At 45.5% G+C, this 23,428-nt stretch overlaps 2 protein-coding genes across 11 annotated transcripts; one reads left to right on the forward strand and one right to left on the reverse strand.

The window, feature by feature from the left end:
• Nucleotides 1-1,890: 1,890 nt before the first annotated feature.
• Nucleotides 1,891-18,554, forward strand: LOC109868226 (epsin-1). Of its 5 annotated transcripts, none has more exons than XM_020457659.2 (13): nucleotides 1,891-2,359; nucleotides 4,002-4,117; nucleotides 8,421-8,523; nucleotides 10,548-10,706; nucleotides 11,947-12,075; nucleotides 12,431-12,551; nucleotides 12,812-12,972; nucleotides 13,246-13,317; nucleotides 14,416-14,499; nucleotides 15,120-15,414; nucleotides 15,957-16,115; nucleotides 16,338-16,571; nucleotides 16,669-18,554. In XM_020457659.2, the coding sequence occupies exons 3-13, from the start codon at nucleotides 8,455-8,457 to the stop codon at nucleotides 17,124-17,126; spliced, it is 1,941 nt and encodes a 646-aa protein (XP_020313248.2). In that variant the 5' UTR covers nucleotides 1,891-2,359; nucleotides 4,002-4,117; nucleotides 8,421-8,454; the 3' UTR covers nucleotides 17,127-18,554. The 5 variants fall into 5 exon arrangements, with proteins under 5 accessions (XP_020313248.2, XP_020313252.2, XP_020313250.2 ...); XM_020457661.2 differs by having other exon boundaries at nucleotides 1,898-1,967; XM_020457662.2 differs by lacking the exon at nucleotides 1,891-2,359 and adding an exon at nucleotides 2,712-2,862.
• On the reverse strand, nucleotides 18,138-23,025 carry foxj2 (forkhead box J2). Of its 6 annotated transcripts, none has more exons than XM_031787256.1 (9): nucleotides 22,753-23,025; nucleotides 22,127-22,529; nucleotides 21,942-22,016; nucleotides 21,595-21,690; nucleotides 20,604-21,174; nucleotides 20,355-20,495; nucleotides 20,103-20,204; nucleotides 19,841-19,966; nucleotides 18,138-19,148 (listed from the first exon to the last, which is right to left on the reverse strand). In XM_031787256.1, exons 2-9 carry the CDS (start codon nucleotides 22,448-22,450, stop codon nucleotides 19,045-19,047), a joined length of 1,539 nt encoding a protein of 512 aa, XP_031643116.1. In that variant the 5' UTR covers nucleotides 22,451-22,529; nucleotides 22,753-23,025; the 3' UTR covers nucleotides 18,138-19,044. The 6 variants fall into 6 exon arrangements, with proteins under 6 accessions (XP_031643116.1, XP_031643111.1, XP_031643114.1 ...); XM_031787251.1 differs by having other exon boundaries at nucleotides 19,616-19,966; nucleotides 21,280-21,690; XM_031787254.1 differs by having other exon boundaries at nucleotides 19,616-19,966; nucleotides 22,127-22,532.
• Nucleotides 23,026-23,428: the final 403 nt, after the last annotated feature.

A 23,428-nucleotide genomic window follows, 5' to 3' on the forward strand; every position in this document is an offset into this window, starting at 1 on the left:
TGAAAAAACTGAGACATTTTCTGCTTTGTTTCAGAACATTCAATTCTCTGGAAACAGCTCTGGTGGACATTCCTGCAGTCAGCATGCCAATTGCATACTCCCCCAAAACTTGACACGTCTGTGGCATTGTGTTGTGTGACGAAGGATATATGCTCACTAACAGGGATGTGAACAAAATTGTTCACAAAATGTGAGATAAATAAGCTTTTGGGTCTTTTATTTCAGCTCATGAAACATGGGACCAACACTTTACATGTTGCGTTTATATTTTGATTCAGTGTAGATAGTGGATAAAAGGAGAAGTTGTAACCCACATGTATAGCAGCTCTTATAATGGTCCTCTGATCTGTTGACCACCATGCATTATCATGGTTCAGCTGGGTTCTGACGCTATACTGTAAATCTCTGTAAAATAGCCTGGAGGTTACCTCTGTGTGGATGCTATATGCTACGGTAGTGTTATTGAGGGCAATTCACACAGCCACCCACAGCAGACATACACATGTCCCAGACACACAATGTCCCAGAATCGGAGGTGTCCTGTTGGGTTAGGGTTATAGGTTGAAGTTATGGGGTTAGGAACTGAGAAACGTGATCTCTGGACATTACTGTCTGACTGTACCAAGTGAATTTCTAAAAAGAGCTCTACAAATGTGAAGGAAAAATGTGAGTGATTGATGCCTGTGGATGTGACAGCGCTTGTGGGATTGTGCCTGTTGAAAGATGATTCTCTTTTATTGTGATCATAGTTTTCATAATGATATGCACATGAACAGGGTCTCATGCCTGAGGAGGACAGGATAGATGCTTCGTGTTGAAGGACTTTCGGCAGGGAGGGAGTCTCACTGCAGGGGAAAATGGAGAGGTGTTTATGATCACTATTCATACCAGCGGAAACCAGAGCAACAATAAGATTACATAACACGCTTCTGTGTGAATCTGAATGTGAAGAATGTGGATGAGAGGAATAGTTCCATTCACAACGAGGTGATTTATATGAGCTGATTTTATTTATAGCTCAATATTTGCTACTGGTTTTGCTTCTAAATTTAGGAAGTGGGCCTGCAGGAACGTCAACCAACACACAACACAAGCCTAACCCTCTTGAAATCAATGTCAGACAAATCTCAACGATTTATTGTCAACTGTCCCTTAGTAATATATATATATATTTGGTGATTTGTGTTGTGTTGGCCAGTATTTTATCCGGTCTTATTTGATAAATGCTTTGAAATATAAATATTGAAATATGCTTATATTATTAAAGTATATTCATATTTTCTATATTTTTTTTAAAAGTGCAAAACTCGCAAACAGTCACAATAATTATGTACAAACAAATAAACATACCTCGTGAAATAAAACATGAATAAACGCATACCAGTATAGCGCATAAAAATAGACACATAACACAAAACAATCTCACACAAAGACATGAGGGGGAACAGAGGAATAAATACATGTAGTGTGATTGGGGAATGAAAGGTGTGCAGGGAACAAGACAAAACAAATGGATAAAAGAAAAATGGAGCGGAGATGGCTAGAAAGCCGGTGATGTCGACTGCCGAACACCGCCCGAACAAGGAGAGATTGCAAAATAATCCATATCAATGGTCAGTTTGACACTATGTTACAGTATAAAGCTTATTTACACGTGTGATAAATAGTGCTGCATTCCCATCCAGACCATGAAATAGGTTAGAATTTAGATCAAATTGAAACTATTTTATGCATAATGTCATTATGCATAAAATAGTTTCAACGTTGGGCCAATTGCTGGGCCAATTGTCCGCTGCCCTATGGGACTCCAAATAATGGCCAGTTATCAGTTATGATAATGAATGTGTAGCCTCGCCCAGTTCATAAATATTAAATGGTGGGAGGTGCAAAGGGGTGCGGTCTTTCCTGTAGTCGGGAACGGAACCGGAAGTTCCGCCATCTCCTTGTACCATTCGAGCTACAACAGGGTCAGTATAGACTTAATTTGGATGTTAATTATGGTATATTGTCAACAGTTATTAAATATTATAAGTAATATTGACGCAGTAAACGTTCCATAACCATCGGTTTTATGTTAAGGATGGTGGTATCACTCGATCAGATCATAAATACCACTCCTATTCTGTTGCCACTTGAACTGCTAGCAACAGCGTTCAACGTTATCTCATCTGTTTTATGGCGTTGGCTACTTCAGCTACCTAGCTAGGTAAATAGCAATGATTCATTCAGTGTCGTGACAGGAATACCTATATTTAGTTAGTCGGGTTTCTCTTTCACGCTTTCCCCTTAACCCCCACCACAATTGTAAAACGTTCAAATTGATCGCTACTGAGAAAGCCAAGGAGAAGGGGAGTTAACGGTAAGTAAAGCTAACGTTTTCCAGCTGATAGCTGGGAGGGTGGTACCAGATAGCTAACGTTAGCCAGCCTATAGCTAGCTAACGAATTAGTTAGTGACCCCTTTTATCTGGTTTGGATGGCCTTCTATGTTTGCCAACCAAGTTCGTTACACTTCCCATGTTCTTTGACAGTAGTAGTGTCAAGTATTTCCTGTTGTAATGTTTGCATTAGTGTTGAATTGCTGTGTAGACTTGTGAGAAATGATAACTGGTTAGCATGATAACTGGGTATGGGTCTCTGGCTCAGGAGGGTGTGTGACTGTCTGATAGCAAGTGGGGACGAGCGTAGTGGCCACAGTGTCTCTGACATTGTCATGATCGTTACAGTCGACAACGTTACACCGCCCTATTTTTTTGTTCTGGCGTTCGCACAAATATGGGCTAGTAGCGCAATAACTTCGGCTTGCTAACGAACTTTAGTTCAACAGTTTGTTAGCTAGCTTGTATTAGACTCAGCCAACTAGGTAAGTTTCTCTGGCTTCAGCTAACTAGTTGCATGTGTATTGCATGTTGGGATTTCATTGCCAATAATGTATCTGCCATTGAATGCACATTGTATGTCTAGTGTCAGAGTGAAACTTATTCTGATACTTATTCCACTGTAAGATGTCCTGAATATTTAAATGGCGTTAGCTAAGGTCCTTATCAACAATTGAACTTGACGGTAAAATAACATAGCTAAATACAACACCCGGACGTCTCCTGTCCTGTAGCATGTAGCTATGTTATTGAACCGTCAAGTTCAACTGTTGATAAGGAGCTTTGCTAATGCAGTGCTCCACATTGTGATGTGTAGGGTTGAGGTCATTGCCATATAAATTGAGCACAGAATATGTCTGTTTCAAGAAAGATCACTTTTTTTCGGAGTATTTTTCAGTATTTTTCAGATCACTTCCTCAATTTACATAGAATTGGCCTGAACCCTGTTGAATTGTGAGAGATTTGGGCTAAGCTTGTCCCTTATCTACATTCGGTCATGGTAGATGCCTTGTATGAACTTTGGAACGTTGCTCCAGTAATCTCTAAACTGACTTCAGGAATGGTTCTCTCTCTGTGTTATGCAACCTATTAGTACTGTACAACCTGTCGTCTTCCACTCCTTATTAGTCTGCTCGGCCACACTGCTAGGGTCATTCAGCAGCACTGGAACAATTCTGTCAGAGAAGACAGTTAAATCATATAGGAATATGCTGTACCTACATATTAGATGAGTTTGTTAGTCACATACACAGGCTCGCATATGTAATTGCAGGGCACAGTGAAATTCTTAAGCTCCGAGCTCCAACAGTGCAGGTAAAAAACAGAAGTGAATGAAACCCACTAAGATTATTCATGCTACAGTATTGCTAAACAGTCCACAGAGTGCTAACAGTTCAATGATGTCAAAATAGTGACACTGTTCAAGCCTGCATGCCATGGCCATGCTCATCTGACAGCATTAACTGAGTCAGATAGTGAAAGTGAACCATTCTAAAACACTGCCTAATTCCAATTAAATATCCTAGCCTACGCTGTGTTTGGGGTGAGGAGAAGCTCAGGGTTTTCTCTTTGGGGCCCTCAATACGTACCGGTAAGATTAGTGTTGTCATCTTTCACTCCACAGATTGTTTTTATCACCCCAAATCTGCGGTTTTGGGACTCAATGTCTCTGTGAGGAGAGACGGACAGGCTGAGACAGAGCACTCTGTAAACGAGTGGAGCCGGAAAGAGAGAAACCAAGTGAGTGAACACTATTCAATTGTAACAGGTGTGTGTGTGTGTGTGTGTGTGTTGCCTTTCTATCTCTGTTGACATAAAGGAGCACTATGTCCACTAAATTTGATTGCTGGTTTCATTTCTCTTTCACGCAATGTTTGCCTATTCATCTCGATGTCTCTATCTCCATCTCGATGTCTCCATCTCGATGTCTCCATCTCGATGTCTCTATCTCCATCTCGATCTCGATGTGTCTCTCTCTCGATGTCTCTCTCTCTCTCGATGTCTCTCTCTCTCTCGATGTCTCTCTCTCTCTCTCGATGTCTCTCTCTCTCTCGATGTCTCTCTCTCTCTCGATGTCTCTCTCTCTCTCTCTCGATGTCTCTCTCTCTCGATGTCTCTCTCTCTCTCTCTCGATGTCTCTCTCTCTCTCTCTCGATGTGTCTCTCTCTCTCTCTCTCGATGTGTCTCTCTCTCTCTCTCTCTCTCGATGTGTCTCTCTCTCTCTCTCTCGATGTGTCTCTCTCTCTCTCTCTCGATGTGTCTCTCTCTCTCTCTCTCGATGTGTCTCTCTCTCTCTCTCTCGATGTGTCTCTCTCTCTCTCGATGTGTCTCTCTCTCGTCTCTCTCTCGATGTGTCTCTCTCTCGATGTGTCTCTCTCTCTCTCGATGTGTCTCTCTCTCTCTCGATGTCTCTCTCTCTCTCTCGATGTGTCTCTCTCTCCTCTCGATGTGTCTCTCTCTCTCGATGTCTCTCTCTCTCTCTCTCTCGATGTCTCTCTCTCTCTATGTGTCTCTCGATGTGTCTCTCTCTCTCTCGATGTCTCTCGATGTGTCTCTCTCTCTCTCGATGTGTCTCTCGATGTGTCTCTCTCTCTCTCTCTCGATCTCTCTCTCTCTCGATGTGTCTCTCTCTCTCTCTTTCTCTCGATGTGTCTCTCTCTCTCTCTCTCTCTCTCTCTCTCTCGATGTGTCTCTCTCTCTCGATGTGTCTCTCTCTCTCGATGTGTCTCTCTCTCTCTCTCTCGATGTGTCTCTCTCTCTCTCTCGATGTGTCTCTCTCTCTCTCTCTCGATGTGTCTCTCTCTCTCTCTCTCGATGTCTTCTCTCTCTCTCTCGATGTCTCTCTCTCTCTCTCTCTCTCTCTCGATGTGTCTCTCCTCTCTCTCTCTCTCTCTCTCTCTCTCTCTCGATGTGTCTCTCTCTCTCTCTCGATGTGTCTCTCTCTCTCTCTCGATGTGTCTCTCTCTCTCGATGTGTCTCTCTCTCTCTCTCTCTCGATGTGTCTCTCTCTCTCTCTCTCTCTCTCTCTCTCTCTCTCTCTCTCTCTCTCTCTCTCGATGTGTCTCTCTCTCTCTCTCTCTCTCTCTCTCTCTCTCTCTCTCGATGTGTCTCTCTCTCTCTCTCTCTCTCTCTCTCTCTCGATGTCTCTCTCTCTCTCTCTCTCTCGATGTCTCTCTCTCTCTCTCGATGTCTCTCTCTCTCTCTCGATGTCTCTCTCTCTCTCTCTCTCTCTCTCTCTCTCTCGATGTGTCTCTCTCTCTCTCTCTCGATGTGTCTCTCTCTCTCTCTCTCTCTCTCTCGATGTCTTCTCTCTCTCTCTCTCGATGTCTCTCTCTCTCTCTCTCTCGATGTCTCTCTCTCTCTCTCTCTCTCTCTCTCTCGATGTCTCTCTCTCTCTCTCTCTCGATGTCTCTCTCTCTCTCTCTCTCTCTCTCTCGATGTCTCTCTCTCTCTCTCTCTCTCTCTCTCTCGATGTCTCTCTCTCTCTCTCTCTCTCTCTCTCTCTCGATGTCTCTCTCTCTCTCTCTCTCTCGATGTCTCTCTCTCTCTCTCTCTCTCGATGTCTCTCTCTCTCTCTTGTGTCTCTCAAATTCAAGCTGCTTTATTGGTATGAAAAACATTGTGTCATATTGCCAAAGCAACAATGTATACATTATACATTGTAACAAAATTATAAATGATAGCAAATAATAATATAAAATGGTAGTAAATAATAATACAAAATTAAATACAAAAATAATAACAATAAAATGGTAACAGTCAATAGTAGAAATGTAATAAATATAAAATCAAATTATGGAAAATGAAACTATAACTAACTTATAACTAAATAACGGTCATCTTCTTCTTTATATCAGTACTACAACTACAATCATCATTACTACGACTACTACTACCATCACTAAACTGTTATCACTACCATTACCACCCATATTTGGAATGATAAACATTAATAATTATAGTAATAACAATAATAGTAATAATAAGTAAGTTACTGTTTACTATGCAGATGTTATTATTCAGTGTCCCTCAGGCTATGGCAGAAAAATACATATTTTGGCTTCTCTCTCTCTCTCTCTCGATGTCTCTCTCTCTCGATGTGGCTCTCTCTTGATGTCTCTCTTTCTCTCTCGATGTGGCTCTCTCGATGTGTCTCTCTCTCGATGTGGCTCTCTCTTGATGCCGCTCTCTCTCTCGATGTGGCTCTCTCTTGATGCCGCTCTCTCTCTCTCTCTCTCAATGTCTGTCTCTCGATGTCTCTCTCGATTAGAGGTCGACCGATCATGATTTTTCAACACCGATACCAATTTATTGGAGGACCAAAAAAGACAATACCGATTTAATCGGCCCGATTAAAAAAAATTACAAAATTTAAAAAGAAGAAAAAAAAATAATAATATATATATACATATCTTTAAAAAATAAACCGTATTTGTATTAATGACAATTACAACAATACTGAATTAACACTTATTTTAACTTAATATAATACATCAATAATATCTATTTAGCCTCAAGTAGATAATGAAACATGTTCAATTTGGTTTAAATAATGCAAAAACAAGTGTTGGAGAAGAACGTAAAAGTGCTATGTAAGAAAGCTAACGTTTCAGTTCCTTGCTCAGAACATGAGAACATATGAAAGCTGGTGGTTCCTTTTAACATGAGTCTTCAATATTCCCAGGTAAGAAGTTTTAGGTTGTAGTTATTATAGGACTATTTCCCTCTATACCATTTGTATTTCATTAACCTTTGACTATTGGATGTTCTTATAGGCACTTTAGTATTGCCAGTGTAACTTTATAGCTTCCGTCCCTCTCCTCGCTACTCCCTCGGCTCGAACCAGCAACACAAAAACAACGATGATACACAGCCACCATCGAAGCAGCGTTACCCATGCAGAGCAAGGGAAACAACCACCTCAAGGCTCGGAGCGAGTGAAGTTTGAAACACTATTAGCGCGCGCTAACTAGCCAGCCATTTCACTTTGGTCACACCAGCCTCATTTCGGGAGTTGATAGGTTTGAAGTCAAAAACAGCGCAATGCTTGACGCACGAAAGTGCTGTTTGAATGAATGTTTACGCGCCTGCTTCTGCCTACCACCGCTCAGTCAGATATTTAGATACTTGTATGCTCAGTCAGATTATATGCAACACAGGACACGCTAGATAATATCTAGTAATATCATCAACCATGTGTAGTTAACTAGTGATTATGATTGATTATTTTTTATAAGATAAGTTTAATGCTAGCTAGCAACTTACCTTGGCTTACTGCATTTGTGTAACAGGCAGTCTCCTTGTGGAGTGCAACGAGAGAGGGGCAGGTCGTTATTGCGTTGGACTAGTTAACTGTAAGGTTGCAAGATTGGATCCCTCAAGCTGACAAGGTGAAAATCTGTCTTTCTGCCCCTGAACGAGGCAGTTAACCCACCGTTCCTAGGCCGTCATTGAAAATAAGAATGTGTTCTTAACTGACTTGCCTAGTTAAATATCTCTCTCTCTCTCGCTCTCTTGATGTCTCTCTCTCTCTCTCTCGATGTCTCTCTCTCGATGTCTCTCTCTCTCTCTCGATGTCTCTCTCTCTCTCTTGATGTCTCTCTCTCTCTCTTGATGTCTCTCTCTCTCTCTCTTGAATGTCTCTCTTTCTCGATGTCTCTCTTGAATGTCTCTCTTGATGTCTCGCTCTCGATGTCTCGCTCTCGATGTCTCGCTCTCTTGATGTCTCGCTCTCTTGATGTCTCGCTCTCTCGATGTCTCGCTCTCTCGATGTCTCGCTCTCTCGATGTCTCGCTCTCTTGATGTCTCGCTCTCTTGATGTCTCTCGCTCTCTTGATGTCTCTCGCTCTCTTGATGTCTCTCTCTCTCTTGATGTCTCTTTCTCTGTTGCTGCTTTTCTTTTTGTCTACTTGTTTCTTCTCCTCAGAGTTTGGCTCCTCTCCTCTCTCTGTGTATTAACTCACTGTACACTTTGCCCTGGCTGCTATTTGTTTTGTGTTGTATTAACTGTTTTACAAGCCCTCTCTTTCTCTGTGTGGGGCAGATTTTCCGTGGAACCCGACAGCCAGACGGTTGCCATGTCGACCTCATCGCTACGGCGACAAGTAAAGAACATTGTCCACAACTTCTCAGAGGCCGAGATCAAGGTTCGCTCGTCCTCTTTCTTTTCTCTCTTCCTCTCCGACCACTTTTCCACCCACACCTCACACCTCTATTTTTTTATTCTTCTGTTACCCATTGTCCTCTTCCTCCCTTCCTCACCACTTCGTTCAAGACCATCTCACCTCAGTCTTCCCCGCCTCTGCTTCCTCCCTCTCCAACTCTTTCTTCCTCTCCTCCCTTACTTCTGTCTTAACTACTCTTAACTATTGGTACTTACCAAAGAATACATTCCACTGTGTACTCCCTGTATCTCCACCTCTCGCTATCTGGGTTAATGTAATCATGTTATCCATTCATCATGATGGTTCTGTCCAGCCTGTTTATCATCACATCATCTCCACACCCCAGAGAGTAGAAGAGATGATCAGTTAAGGTGACCTACGATCACGGCTGTGGACTTATCAGGGGGTTCATTTGATTAAAGTACTTTGCATAATTGTTTTGTCTGTTTTTACATGTTTAGTCGGGAGCTTTGTATCGTAATATATTGTTGGCTTGAGCTTGCCAAGGGAATGAATAGTCTGTCTTGATATAAACTACCAGTTGATTAATCAATTAATTGATCAATATATCACACCTTAGATTGTTCAATGTTGACTGCTTTTGGGGCGTCAGGTAGCCTAGTGGTTAGAGCCATGGGCCAGTAACTGAAAGTTTTCTCGATCGAATCCCTGAGCTGACAAGGTAAAAATCTGTCGTTCTGCCCCTGAACAAGGCAGTTAACCCACTGTTCCTAGGCCGTCATTGTAAATAAGATTTTGTTCTTAACTGACTTGTCTAGTTAAAGAAAGGTTAAAGAAAGAATCCTGATGTTTCTCTCCCCCCCTCTGTCTCTTCTCTCTCCCCCTCTGTCTCTTCTCTCTCCCCCCTCTGTCTCTTCTCTCTCCCCCTCTGTCTCTTCTCTCTCCCCCTCTGTCTCTCTCTCTCCCCCCTCTGTCTCTTCTCTCTCCCCCTCTGTCTCTTCTCTCTCCCCCTCTGTCTCTTCTCTCTCCCCCCTCTGTCTCTTCTCTCTCCCCCTCTGTCTCTTCTCTCTCCCCCCTCTGTCTCTTCTCTCTCCCCCTCTGTCTCTTCTCTCTCCCCCCTCTGGTCTCTTCTCTCTCCCCCCTCCTGCTCTTCCTCTCTCCCCCTCTGTCTCTTCTCTCTCTCCCCCCTCTGTCTCTTGTCTCTCTCCCCCCTCTGTCTCTTGTCTCTTCTCCCCCCTCTGTCTCTTGTCTCTCTCCCCCCTCTGTCTCTTGTCTCTCTCCCCCCTCTGTCCTCTTGTCTCTCTCCCCCCTCTGTCCCTTGTCCCTCTCCCCCCTCTGTCTCTTGTCCATCTCCCCCCCTCTGTCTCTTGTCCATCTCCCCCCTCTGTCTCTCTCCCCCCTCTGTCCATCTCCCCCCTCTGTCTCCTTGTCCATCTCCCCCCTCTGTCTCTCCCCCCTCTGTCTCTCTCCCCCCTCTGTCTCTCTCCCCCCTCTGTCTCTCTCCCCCCTCTTGTCTCTCTCCCCCCTCTGTCTCTCTCCCCCCCTCTGTCCTCTTGTCCAATCTCCCCCCTCTGTCTCTTGTCCATCTCCCCCCTCTGTCTCTTGTCCATCTCCCCCCTCTGTCTCTCTCCCCCCTCTGTCCATCTCCCCCCTCTGTCTCTTGTCCATCTCCCCCCTCTGTCTCTCTCCCCCCTCTGTCTCTCTCCCCCCTCTGTCTCTCTCCCCCCTCTGTCTCTCTCCCCCCTCTGTCTCTCTCCCCCCTCTGTCTCTCTCCCCCTCTGTCTCTCTCCCCCCTCTGTCTCTCTCCCCCCTCTGTCTCTCTCCCCCCTCTGTCTCTCTCCCCCCTCTGTCTCTTGTCTCTCTCTCCCCCTCTGTCTCTTGTCTCTCTCTCCCCCCCACGCCCCTGGTCTCCTCTGTCCCTGGCCGCCCCTGGTTTCCTCTGTCCCTGGCCTCCCCTTGTCTCCTCTGTCCCTGGCCTCCCCTGGTCTCCTCTGTCCCCCCCACGCCCCTGGTCTCCTCTGTCCCTGGCCTCCCCTTGTCTCCAGGTGCGGGAAGCGACGTCCAATGACCCATGGGGCCCCAGCAGCTCTCTGATGTCAGAGATTGCAGACCTGACCTACAACGTAGTGGCCTTCTCTGAGATCATGAGCATGGTGTGGAAACGACTCAACGACCACGGCAAGAACTGGAGACACGTCTACAAGGTTTGCGTGTGTGGGTGGTGAGCTAGAGGAAGTGAAAAGGAAAGTTGTGCGAATGTCTGTTCAATATTGACCATAACAACAGGTGACGTAGTCTGTCTGTCTGGTTTGTCTGCTCACACACTCACTCTCACTGTTGTATTTGTGCACATAGAAATAGGAATTAGAATACTGGATGGACATAACTAAACCAAGATAGACCACAGTCCGTTGTTTTCAAATGGGATCAAATGAGTCATAGTGGGCAGAACCAAGCACGATCTAGCAAGATACTATTGTCGCGTTCTAGCATTCATTTGGATATTTGCAATAACTCAATTTGCCTTTGCACTGTTTCTAAACAACACCATTTTTTTATACTTTGGCAAAGTTTAGTCCACTCTGTTCGTAACATATTTTAGTTTTGGGAAGAGAACTGTATTGAGAAAATTTGCAGAATATCGACAAATCCATCTTGTTCCATCTTCTCCCACTGCCGCCCACTGGGCTTCCTTTCACTACCATATTTGGTAGTGAGTAGAAATGCCAAACGGATGCTTCACATTTATACATCTGGTGAAATATCTGTCTCATTGTTCTAAGGCTTCATATGACAGTATAAAAGATCTTCCATTTTGGCCAGTGACTAGGTCAGCCAGTGATAAGATATTATGCACATTATGCTTGTTAGCTAGCCTGTCAGTTTCAGTGGAATTAATGAGTCCATGAATGTTTGAAATGAACAATGTCTACACTATTTCTGATCAATTTGATGTTATTTTAATGGACAAAAAAAATAGTTTTTCTTTAAAAAACAAGGACATTTTTAAGTGACACCCAAACTTATATAAATATATATATATATATGAGTTTAGCATACAGCAATCGGTGGTGGGAATCAAAGTAGTTTTTAACTGTAATGCAGTTGCTTGGTGATAATGACATGAACCTGTATGGGGGTTAGTGTCCATACAAGCTTTATACTCTGATTCTCAACATAGTGTGAAATGCACATAAACAATAGCCTAAATGTAGGCTAATTCTGCTGGGGGGGAAATGAGGAGATTCGGGATCTTCCTTCACTGCTCTTTCCTGTACTCGTTTCCATGGCAATTCCATTGTTTTGGTCGAGTTCGATTGACCTCTTTACCACATCTATGGCTGCCATTCTCGTCCCGTTCTGGAACTTTGAGGGTTTATGACATAGTATCTCCAGTAATTTAATAGGATCTCTGTGGTTTCTACTGTACTGTGTGTTCTCCAGGCTATGACTCTCATGGAGTACCTCATAAAGACGGGTTCAGAGCGCGTGGCTCAGCAGTGCAGAGAGAACATCTACGCTGTCCAGACTCTCAAGGACTTCCAGTTCATCGACAGAGACGGCAAGGACCAGGTACGACGCGCGCGCACGCACATGCACACACACTGTATACACACATTCCCAAACACACACTGGTACGGGATCACTACTCGCCTCTCATTCAAGGACTTTACAATGTTTTCACTGTGACCTCTTATACAAACACAGAGTGAAAGCCAACAGTAACATGTTTATGGGCTGGTAATGGCAATATAGCAGGTCACAGGGAAACACTGATGGAAATTGAACGACTGAAACAGGAATGTGGCACTTAGTTTGCAGGCAAATAACTGACATTTATCAACAATTCAGTGACACAGCTGCGTAGTTAGGAAGGTTGTGCACCGAGTTGTATGTACTCATGTGCATTCACCTGCATGTGTGTCAGGGGGTGAATGTGCGGGAGAAGGCCAAACAGCTGGTAACACTGCTGAAGGATGAGGAGAGACTACGAGAGGAGAGGATCCATGCCCTCAAGACCAAAGAGAAGATGGCACAGACCACCAGTGGTGAGAGACAACTACATTACCCAGCCTGCACCAGCCACCAGGGGATCTGAAACAGATTGAGGAGGAAAGCAAACCATAAACAGAAATGTAGTTTTAAGTTGTCTGCTGTGATGCAGAGCTGCCCTGATCCTGGAGAGATGCATGTGGTGTTTGCAGGCTTTTGTTCCTGCCCAGCTCTTAACTATGCCATGATGCGCAAGCAATACCAATTTCTTTCGCCTCCTTTCCCTGTTCTCCGTACCCCTCATCCTGTCCTCCAGCCTCTTCGGTCCCCTCAGCTCCAGGTCTGGGGGGTGGAGCGCTGTCTCAGGGCTCTCACTCTGGAGGGGCGGACCCAGAGCAAGCGTGGCCACAGAGCTCCGGTGAGGAGGACCTGCAGCTGCAGCTGGCCCTGGCCATGAGCAAGGAGGAGGCGGAACAGGTATACAGTACAGCCAGTCTGGAGCTGGTGGAGGGTAGGCAGAGCCCCCGCTGGCCAACCACACTGTTAACCTGCGGTCCAATGGCTTGATAAACGGGCTGATTTGTATAGAATATATGCACTTTACACCCTACAACCACTATACATAGAACACATGTATATGGTGACACTTAACTATAGACCATAACAGAAGTATCCGGGCATAGCAAGGTTAACCCAGGACAATGTGTGTTTCCATTCACTCACCTTTACCCTCTGACCCCTGACCCCCAGACTACTGTGGCCCCTCTGGAGGACGCAGAGCTCCGCTATGCACTCACACTCAGCAAGGAAGTACAAGAACAGGTCAGGGGGCAAAGGTCACCACCTGACCGACCGATCATCATCTACCTATCTATCTGTCTACCCAGCCGGCAGTCACTCCATCGAGTCTTAATCCCAATCAAAATGAATGATATTCATAGGAATGATCTGTTTCATTAATTCCAAACATACACATGTCAATGGGTTAATAATATAAGAAGGAAAGAAGTCGTTTTAAAAAGATCTCCCGTATGATCTAATCAGTGTAAAATGATGCATGGCAAAGACTTCATCATTTGAATGACTCAATTTAACCCTTTCTGAATGAGTGATTACTCCCTTTTTTTCTTCCATTGCAAATGACTCTGTTCTGAACGCATGCTTCAAACTACACACACAATGACATACTTAAACACACTCAATTAAAGGCATCTTCCAGTGCCCGCTCTCTGCAAGTTGGAGGGCAGTATTCAATCAACACCGGTATTCAGAAGTTTAGAGGCTAAGGCAAAACAACACTCTCCCTAAGCATTGTTAAAACTACAGGTTGTTTTTTTACCTAGTTTGTTCTTTTGTCTGACAAAGTTCTTAAGTATAGATACAACCTCAGTGTAATTCTAGGACCCCGACTTCGTTCTAGAATGTCAACTTCCTTGCAGAAGCACAAGAAGAGGACTGTTGTTTTGTCTGCCCATTAATATTTCTGGATACAGGCAGTGGTTGAATAGAGAGCCCTGGCAGACAGTCCACGTCCAGTATGGCTGGGACCCTGACCAGTTTCTTCAGAAGGTGAAAGAGGATACTGCCCATAGCGGCTGGTCTAGAATCAGTTTTTGATTTCCTCAAGGAAGGGGAATGTTTTCCAACTCCCTAAGGTGGGTTGAGGAGAGCTGATCTGAGAGCAGCCACTAAAGGCAGCATCTCTCCTGGAGCTTTGCATCACGGTCAGATAGTGCTTCCTGGGGGAGTGAAATTAAGTTGCTCCCTAGACACTGATCTAATGTCAGTTTAGCATATTCTCCCCAAATGGCTTTGGCTACAATTTGGAGGTAGTAAGCTGATCCTAGATCTGTGCCTATGGGCTGGCCTGCCCGAGCGCTTGTCGCAGGTGATGACATCACAGCTGTATGTGATTGGCAGGAGGAGAGGCTGCGCAGGGGGGACGACCTGAGACTGCAGATGGCCATCGAGGAGAGCAGGATGGAGAAGGCCAAGCCAGAGGAGGTGTGTTTGGTGACGTGTGTGTACGCCAGCCATAGGGGAGGGATGGATGGGGGCTACACACACTCTTTAGACAATACCACTCAGTTCCTCTTTCTCTCTCCTGGTGTTACCTGCTGTAGTTGTGTCTCTCACCTGTGCATTCTGTGATTGGAGAGAACTGAAAGCGAAGGTAGTGTAGACCGAAACCAGAAGGGTTTCTGAACCCTGAACTAACTGTAAGCTATGATATTTCCTAGAGGAGCCTTTTTTTGAATTAAAAGTTGTGCTTAAGAACTGAGAGTTTGCCAATTATCTGACTGACTGTTCAGCAAAATCAACAGACCGGTGCTGGTCCCCAGACCACAGGTTGAGAAACAAGAAACACCCCTCGCTCTCTTCCGTCCCGGTACTAGTTGATCTATCCCTTCTTTCATCCTCTGCTTTTATCAAGGCAACTGTGTGTGTTGCCTGTGTGTCAACATTTGTTTAGTGTGTATGTTAACTGACTGTGATTTTCAGTGTGTGTGTGTGTGTGTGTGTGTGTGTGAGAGAGACAGACTACACTAGCCTTGAGCTCATTGACTCTTGATGTCTGTTCAACATCAGTGTGTTGTTATAACCTGTGTATTATCCTCTCCCAGAGTGCGTTAATGGAGCTGAGTGCTGTGGACCCCTGGGGGGCTCCTGCTGCTGCCTCTGGGGGCTCTGCCGGCCCCTCACCCCCTCCCACAGTCCCCCTCCCAGCCCCCTCTGCCTCTGGCCCCTGGGGCCTGGCCCCTGCAGACCCTTGGGGTGCCTCATCGCCCGCCTCACCCCCCAGCGTAGACCCATGGGCTAGTGGAGGGACGGCCCCCCCAACGATAGCCCCCCCGCCAGACCCCTGGGGAGAGACCGCCTCCTCAAGAGTCAACTCCGTTGACCCCTGGGGACCCTCAGGTTAGTGACCTCTGACCTTTACTCCCCTGGCCCCGTCTACACCTGTTACCCTCATTCCGTCTCCTTGTCCCACACCCCTACCTCCACACTGGACATCAATACATTTGGTCTATTTTCCCAATACTCTTCAAATAGCCAGCATGTTTATATCATTTGGAATGTGACCCTCCATATCTCAGTCAGGGGTATCTCTGGTTTCAATAAAAGATCTCTGTCTGTTCTTACCTCCTTTCAAGTGAAAAGATTGTCTGTGTCCAGCTCTTCCATAGCAGTACAGATAAATGAGAGAAAGTGGGGAAAGGAAGCCATATTGGACTATTGGGATCCAGCTCAGCTCCTTGTTCCCAAAATATTGTATGGTGTTGGGTTGGGTTCCTGTTCAGTTCAAGAGATGAACAATCCTCATTGAAAATAAATGGCACTTTTGAAATCTTAGATGGGAATTCCAATTCATCTTTTGAATTGACTGACTTGAAATGGTATTGACCCCGACCCTGGTGTTGTATGTGAGCCAAACCCCTGCCTGTCTCCCTCCCCCATAGCTGTGACCCCCCCCAGTGTCGACCCCTGGGGTCCCTCTGTGCCCCTCTCCACCACCTCCTCTTTTGGGGGGCCAATAGACCCCTGGGCTGGGGACGGGGTTGACCCCATCATCACCTCTGACCCATGGAGCGACTCCGCCAAACACACTAATGGCACAGGTATATCCACACACACACTGACACATAATGGCAAGGACATGTGGATGAGATGCTCATTGAGCCCCCCCCCCCCCATTCACCCACAAACACAGTTGTCTTGCATTCCATCCTACCTTAGTAATACTGGTATAATGCTGTGGTGTCTAATCTGGTTAGTCACTATAAATACAGTACTCCATGTTCACCTTCACTCTCGCTCTCTCCTTCCCTTCCTCTCTGTAGGACACCCAGAACTGCGAGGTCAGTTAACTGGCGACAGTGCGGGTTCTCCGGTGCCCTTTGACCTCACATCTCTGTGCTCTTCACTTCCTGTCCGTAAGACCCCCGAGTCGTTCCTGGGACCCAACGCATCTCTGGTGGACCTGGACTCACTGGTGTCTTCTAAACCCAAACCTAAACAACCTCCTCCTCCATCAATCTCCTCCTCAACACACAACCCCTTCCTCCAGACCACAGGTACTGATAACACATGAACACATACACACACATTTTTAAGCACTTTGTGTTTATAATAAATGAAAGTATATTGATTGAAGTATTCTCTCCTCTCCAGCCTCGTCTTCAGCCCCTGGTATGGCAGTCACCCCGGGCAGCACAATCTCCAGCAGGGGGGTTTCCCCGACGCCACCCCCCACCTCCAACCCGTTTGGCGCGGCCGCCCCCATGTCCTCCATCTCCCCACAGTCCTCCACACTGGGCCTCAGCAGCCTCCGCACCAGCCCTGTACCACCCAACCCCATGGCATACCCTGGCATGGGCTTGGGGCCTATGGGTATGGGAGCACCAGGCCTGGGGATGGGCATGATGCAGAGCCCCATGGGAATGTCCCCCTACGGCGGGCTCTCGCCCATGGGTCCTCCTGGGTCCTCTCACTTCATGGGGCCCGGAGGGGCCCTGCCCCCACAGCTGAATTTTGGGGGGCCTACGGGGGCAGCTGGAGTGATGGGAGTCGGGGGAGCAGTGGGAGGGGCCGGAGTGACGGGCGCCAGCACCAATCCCTTTCTTCTTTGAGGGCATTTCGGAACTCCCCCTTCCTCTTCAACACCCAATCCAGGCCCTGCCCCACCCCCTGGCTTATCTACTGCCCCTCCCCCCAGAGCGATCCTCCTTCAACACAAACAATTTATGTTTCCAATAAGAAACGTGTGTACATCTCTATTTAAAGAAGAAAAAAGAACATCTGAATTTGTTATTTTCTTTCAGAAGCATTTACATGAATTTCAACAACAAAACTATTTTGGTTCATTTCAGTGGGATGTAGCGGGAGGGAAATAGACGTTTATTTATTTTTTATTTCGTTTTAATGCGTTTTGGTTTCTTTCAGTCCTTTCTGAAATAAAGGTGGGTGTTTGAGAGTTAGGCTTCATCAGTTATGTCACACTGATATAATATTGTATTATTGCACTGACAGGGATTGGGAGAGAGAGGGGACATGGCCACTAACAAACTGAAACACAAACAAATTCCTGTACCTGCCTCTTCCTCTTTGTCTGTAGAAGAGAAAGATAGGATGAACACTGACATGAGAGGAGGATGAAGGAGGACTTTATAAAACAAAACTCCTGAACAAGATTTGGACTGAAAAAACTGGCATTAACATTTCAGCCACAATATAGTCCAATCATTCAATAGCTGTTCTATTTTTTATTTAATGTTTAATATAATTTATTGATAATTTTTTCCGCTCCTGGGAATGAATAAACAAGGGGGGGGGGGGGGGGGGATTACGCAATTATGCCATAAAATCAAATGCTTATTTTTTCTTACTGATTGTCATGGAAATCAAGAAGGCAACTATTGAATTGGTTGAGGAGAGATGGAATGTGTTTTGTAAATGTGTTGTGTGGAAGAGTGTGTGTGTGTGTGTGTGTGAGAATGTGTGTGTGAGAATGTGTCTGTCTCCATTCATCCTGCGTCCTTGCTTATTTCAGCAAGATACAAATCTATTATTTTTGTTTTTTAAAATTGTCACTTGTATCAATGCTATGTAATGTTGGGATTTTAAATGAGGTATTATAAGGATCACATTTTTCTGCCAATTTTATTTCACAAATGTTTTGTATTAATCAGAAGCATTAGTCTTTCTCACTCTTTCATACGGGATGTCTCGTCTCCAGGTGTCTCGACATGACTGGACCCTCTCCTTTCTGACCCTCGCTCCTACGGGGGGAGAGCTGCAGATGCTTCTTTTAAAAAGACAATTCAATGAATGAACCAACTTAAACAACAGGGGACTTGATGACATGCTCCATGCTGTTTCTTTTCATTTAGTTTGATGAATTGATTGTTATTTTATATCAACTAAAATATCTCTTTTATTGGGAAAGGTCACATTTTGTGTGGTGTTAACTGTGAACATTCACATTTGAAAAGTAAAATGAAAAAAAAAAAAAGAAGAAATGTCAGAAATAAAACAAATCCACAAAGGGTATGTTTCCTTACGTTAAATCTGTCTGTCTGGTGTACTGTGTGTTTGGATGGAAAAACTGGGACAAGGATTCATTTTATAGTATGTTATTAACATATGAAGTCTTCTGTCAGTTGGAGGATATATGCATGTCCAGAAGCTTCTGTGAAGACTTCCAGATAGGGATACAATTGCAGAAAATAAGTAGGAACCAAAAACCTTTCAACCATTTCACTATAGCAATACATTATGGCTGAATGCAGTATCAATGACCATCCTCACTGGCAAGAGTAGCGTGTGTGGTGAGGCAGCTGAATATAGGGTGTAGTGTTTTGTATGGGAGGCCCCTCGGAGTAGGAGGAAGTTTCCCCTAGATACTGATCTATGTTCAGTTTTGCAAGTTTCCTCCCAGTGGTCCAGGTTTGTTTTGGGAAGTGTAAGCTGATCCTAGATCTGTGCCGGCAGGCAACACTGATCCAGTAGACTTCCTGAATGGAATCGTGGGGCAAACAGAATTCACTCTCAGGCGATCAGAGAGTCCCAGTCAAAGTCATCTTGGATCTCCTCGCTGTTGTTATGGAGATGTTTCATAGGGGGACGGGGTTTAGGTTGAAGTTGGATCCCAGCTGTGTGAGAGAGTGGAGAGAAGACAATATAAGCCTCCTTTGTTGATTAGGAAACTACTGCACAGACCTCAAACTATTACAAGGAGTGCAACTCAAGTCCCTTTCAAAGCAGTTTAATGTCCACTTCCCTATTAACACTTCCTGTTTCCTCATCTCCTTCACTATGTGACTGGGGTGGACTTTCTACCTTACCAACCCAACCCAGCTCTGTCCCTGTTACATTCGTGGTAATGAGGCCAAGGAAGGCAAGGAGAGGAAGCCATTTGATAACATCAGAGTGATGGTATATTTGACTAAATAATCCCAACATGTACCATTGAGCGAAGCAAAGCTTTACACTGGTAGAAAATATAACTTTTTGTAAAAAAAAGCCTTGCAATGAAAACGCTTGCCAAAACACCACTACTGTGTACTGGAAGATGTGGAGCTAAAATACTGTCAATAGTTTAGAAAAGTGGCTGTCTCACCATTGGCCTGAAGGGCTTCAGTTTGGGTCAGGTAGGGCCTCTGTACACCCTGAGTTTGGGGGTGGAGGGGCCTCCTGGGAGGTTGCCCACTGCTGGAAGGGGGGACCAGAGGGGGGTAGGCCAGGGGTGAGGGGTGGGTCAGGCTGGCCAGGGTGGGGGTGTTGTGAGTAAGGGGTGGGAGGAGCAGAGATTGAGGGGCACCGTGGGCCAATGGGGAGTTGTTACCGGAGGATGAGCCAATTAGGCCCTTCTGAGTGAAGAAACGGTTCAATGAATCACAGAGCGAAGTGAAGAGTGTCGGCTCCAGCGCCCAATCACAGAGCTCGGCCTGGCGCATGCTCTCCAGGAGGTCTGGAGGAGAGAGGGAGGAGGGGGAAAACAAATAGCGGGGAGAAAGAGGAATATTGTCAATGTGATAACTATTTTTGTCAATGTAGAAACAATGGGTATCATTGATCTATAATTATCATGTAGTTTGTTAAGTGACCTGGGTGGCTAGTGAGGTCAATGTTGGCCCAGTCCAGACTGCTGGCGACCCTAAAGCTCTCCTTCAGAGTGTCTGTAGTACTGAACCAGTCTGCTGGCACCACTACAGAGACAAACAGAGAGAGAGGTGGTATAGGTTGTCAAAGAGTTAGTTACTGTATCATATTCACACAGTGCAGTGACAAACCTACAGGCACAGTTGAATAGGTTTTTGAAGTACTAAGGTGTTCAGGTGTTGAGTTGTTATAATCACCATTGCTGTGAGACAGTCTGTCTGTCTCAGGAGGAGGCCCGGGCGCTACAGAGGGTACAAGGTGAGGGGAGAAAGGGGGGAGGGTTGGGGTGTGCAGTGGGGTACTGTCATTGGTCAACACAAATAATGGACCCACGTCCGCTACAGAGAGAGAGAGAGAGAGAGTTAAACATTCACATACACAGATTCTCTGACAGCACAGACAGATATGTATAAAAACACTCATTTATAAAGTGAGAGAGAACGTACATTGCGAGGCCACTCTCTCCCTGACGCTTCTGCAGAGGGACTGGAAGGAGGTGTAGAGGTCTGGCAGGTTCAGATCAGAGAAGGAGAAACGGAGAAGGGGATCACAGGAGTGTGACGAGGCGTAGGTGGGGGCAACAGAAAGAGATGGGACAGAAAGATAGGGAACAGAGAGAACGGGAACAGAGAGAGCGGGAACAGAAGAAGGGAGAGCTTGAGGGGAGACAGAAGAGTGAGAGGTAGAAATAGAGGGGAGAGAGTGAGGGACAGAAAGAGAGGAGGGAGAATGAGGAACGGAAAGAGAGGGGAGAGAGTGAGGGACAGAAAGAGAGGGGAGAGAATGAGGAACAGAAAGAGAGGGGAGAGAGTGAGGGACAGAAAGAGAGGGGAGAGAATGAGGGACAGAAAGAGTTTGGAGAGAATGTGGGACAGAAAGAGAGGGGAGAGAATGAGGAACAGAAAGAGAGAGGAGAGAATGAGGAACAGAAAGAGTAGCAGAGGCAGTAGATGGGGAGACAGTATCATGGGGGACAGGGAGAGAGGAGACAGGGGACTGCATATAGGGTGGCCGTTGCTGTGGAACCAAGGTGATAGACAACAACAGCTTATTATTTGGTTGTAAAACCCATGATCTTTATCAATCTACTGGATACATTTTTTGGGACTGAACTTACTCTACCTTGCATGGTGGGGGGGATAGTTGTTGACTGGGTTCCTGTGGCGATTCTAAAGACGTATAATGTTCTGTCTGTGGCGATGCTAAAGGCCTATAATGGTCTGTCTGTGGCGATGCTAAAGGCCTATAATGGTCTGTATGTGGAGATGCTAAAGGGCTATAATGGTCTGTCTGTGGAGATGCTAAAGACGTATAATGGTCTGTCTGTGGAGATGCTAAAGACCTATAATGGTCTGTCTGTGGCGATGCTAAAGACCTATAATGGTCTGTATGAGGTGAATGCTGTTTCTCTGCCTGCATCACTGAGACATTGGGGACCTGGATGGACCCCTCCTCCTCTTCAGCTGGATACGGACGCTTGGTTCCTCTCAGCGGATTGGGCTCTGAGGGGCCGTCCATCATCCAATAGGAACCCTGGAAACACAAGAGGTGGAGGGTTCTCACAATTTACAAGTATTACTTCAAAAGTACCAAAAAGTATGAAACTGTAATATATTCAGTATATTTTGAAATATCATACTTTTATCTATTTCTAGCCTATGTATCGTATTTCACAGAAAACAGTGGATCACCGAGTGCACTGGCCTCTAATGTCTTCACGTGGCAACATTGTGGCCGTTTGAAACATTCACTGGCCCTGTTTGAATGTTTTTAGAATGACTCACCTTCCCAGGGTCACTTTGGGGTCGAGGAACCTTCCGGAAGCATTTATTGAGGGACAGGTTATGGCGGATGGAGTTCTGGGAGGCAAAATAAGCATGAACATGTATTGCAGTAACACAATCATTTTGGATAATGGACTTTGGACAGTTTGCACATGGAGAGTTTGGAGTATTTCTGATTACTGCACCTTCCATCCCCTGGCAGATCTGCTGTAGTAGGGGAACATGTCACTGATCCACATGTAGATGTCATTCAAACTCAACTTCCTGCTGGGGGCGGCACCTATCGCCATGGCGATGAGGGTGGCATAGCTGTGAGGGGGCTTGGCTTTGGATCCAGAGGAAGGAAAGGGGACAGGGATGGATGGAGGAAAATCACTTCTCTCCCTCCCTCTCTCTTTCTTTCTCTCCCCCTCTTCTCCTCCTCTCTCTCTTCCTGATCGCAGTGAGCTGATTCCCAGCTGGGGGAGCCAGTCTATGCTGGTTAGACTGGAGTCCAAGTTAGAAGACATGCTAGCCCTCTGTCAGGGCTCTGAGGGTTGGAATAAAAGCCTGCACACACTGCAACCCTCCAGGAACAGAAGTGCCCACCTGCTGTAGAATATAACATGTATAAGAACAGTTCTATAGAACAACATTACAGTAATACTCACCACAGTAATGCAATACTGTCATCAGCACTGCCGTTTTAGATGGTGTTGTTTACATTTCACATGTTGTGTTTCAATGGAACTATAACACTCACAATAGAGACTGACTTCAAGTGTTTGTTCATAGTTTTCTGTTTAGTTAGGAGTAAGAGTGATTGACTTACCTCTCTCTCCTTGGTCAATGAAGGCCTCAAGGCCTCAAACACGTAATATTTGATGTTCTCATCAGTTGTGCAGTATTCTCAGTGTCAGGTTAGTGTTATTCCTCCCTCTTTCTTTATCTCTCGCTCTCATTCCCAATCGGTTGATAGTCATCGGCTCTTATCGTCTTTTCTCTTTTTGAAAGTTTGTGTGTGGAGAAAAAAAATGTATAGCAGACTGCTTCCATTTTCTCTCCCTCTCTTACTTCCCCTCCCTTTCAGTCTGCCCCTGAATGAGGTCATCCACTCCTCCCTCTCTGTGACATCACAGATTCTGTTCCTCCTCCTCTGAAGGGTTGTCTACACCCCTCGTCTGCTTGAGGAAGTTGCCACAGTTCTAGGATTAGATTACCACACCTTCATTCCGTGGGGTGTTAAGAGTGCAAATACAAAAATGACCTTATTTCAGTGTCTATAGGATCATTTATGAACTTTTACCTAGTCCTCTGTCTCATCTCTCCCCTGTGGACTGTAGAAGGTGGAGTGGAAGTGTCAGAGGAAAGCCCTAAATATGGTCAAAGACTCCAGCCCCCCAAGTCAGACTGTTCTCTCTGCTACCGTACGGCAAGCAGTACTGATGCACCATGGATTCAGTACTGGTACCCTGTGTATATAGCCAAGTTATTATTACTCATTATGT

This window comes from Oncorhynchus kisutch, linkage group LG13 (genome assembly GCF_002021735.2).
Source record: "Oncorhynchus kisutch isolate 150728-3 linkage group LG13, Okis_V2, whole genome shotgun sequence".
NCBI classification, from domain to species: Eukaryota; Metazoa; Chordata; class Actinopteri; order Salmoniformes; family Salmonidae; genus Oncorhynchus; species Oncorhynchus kisutch.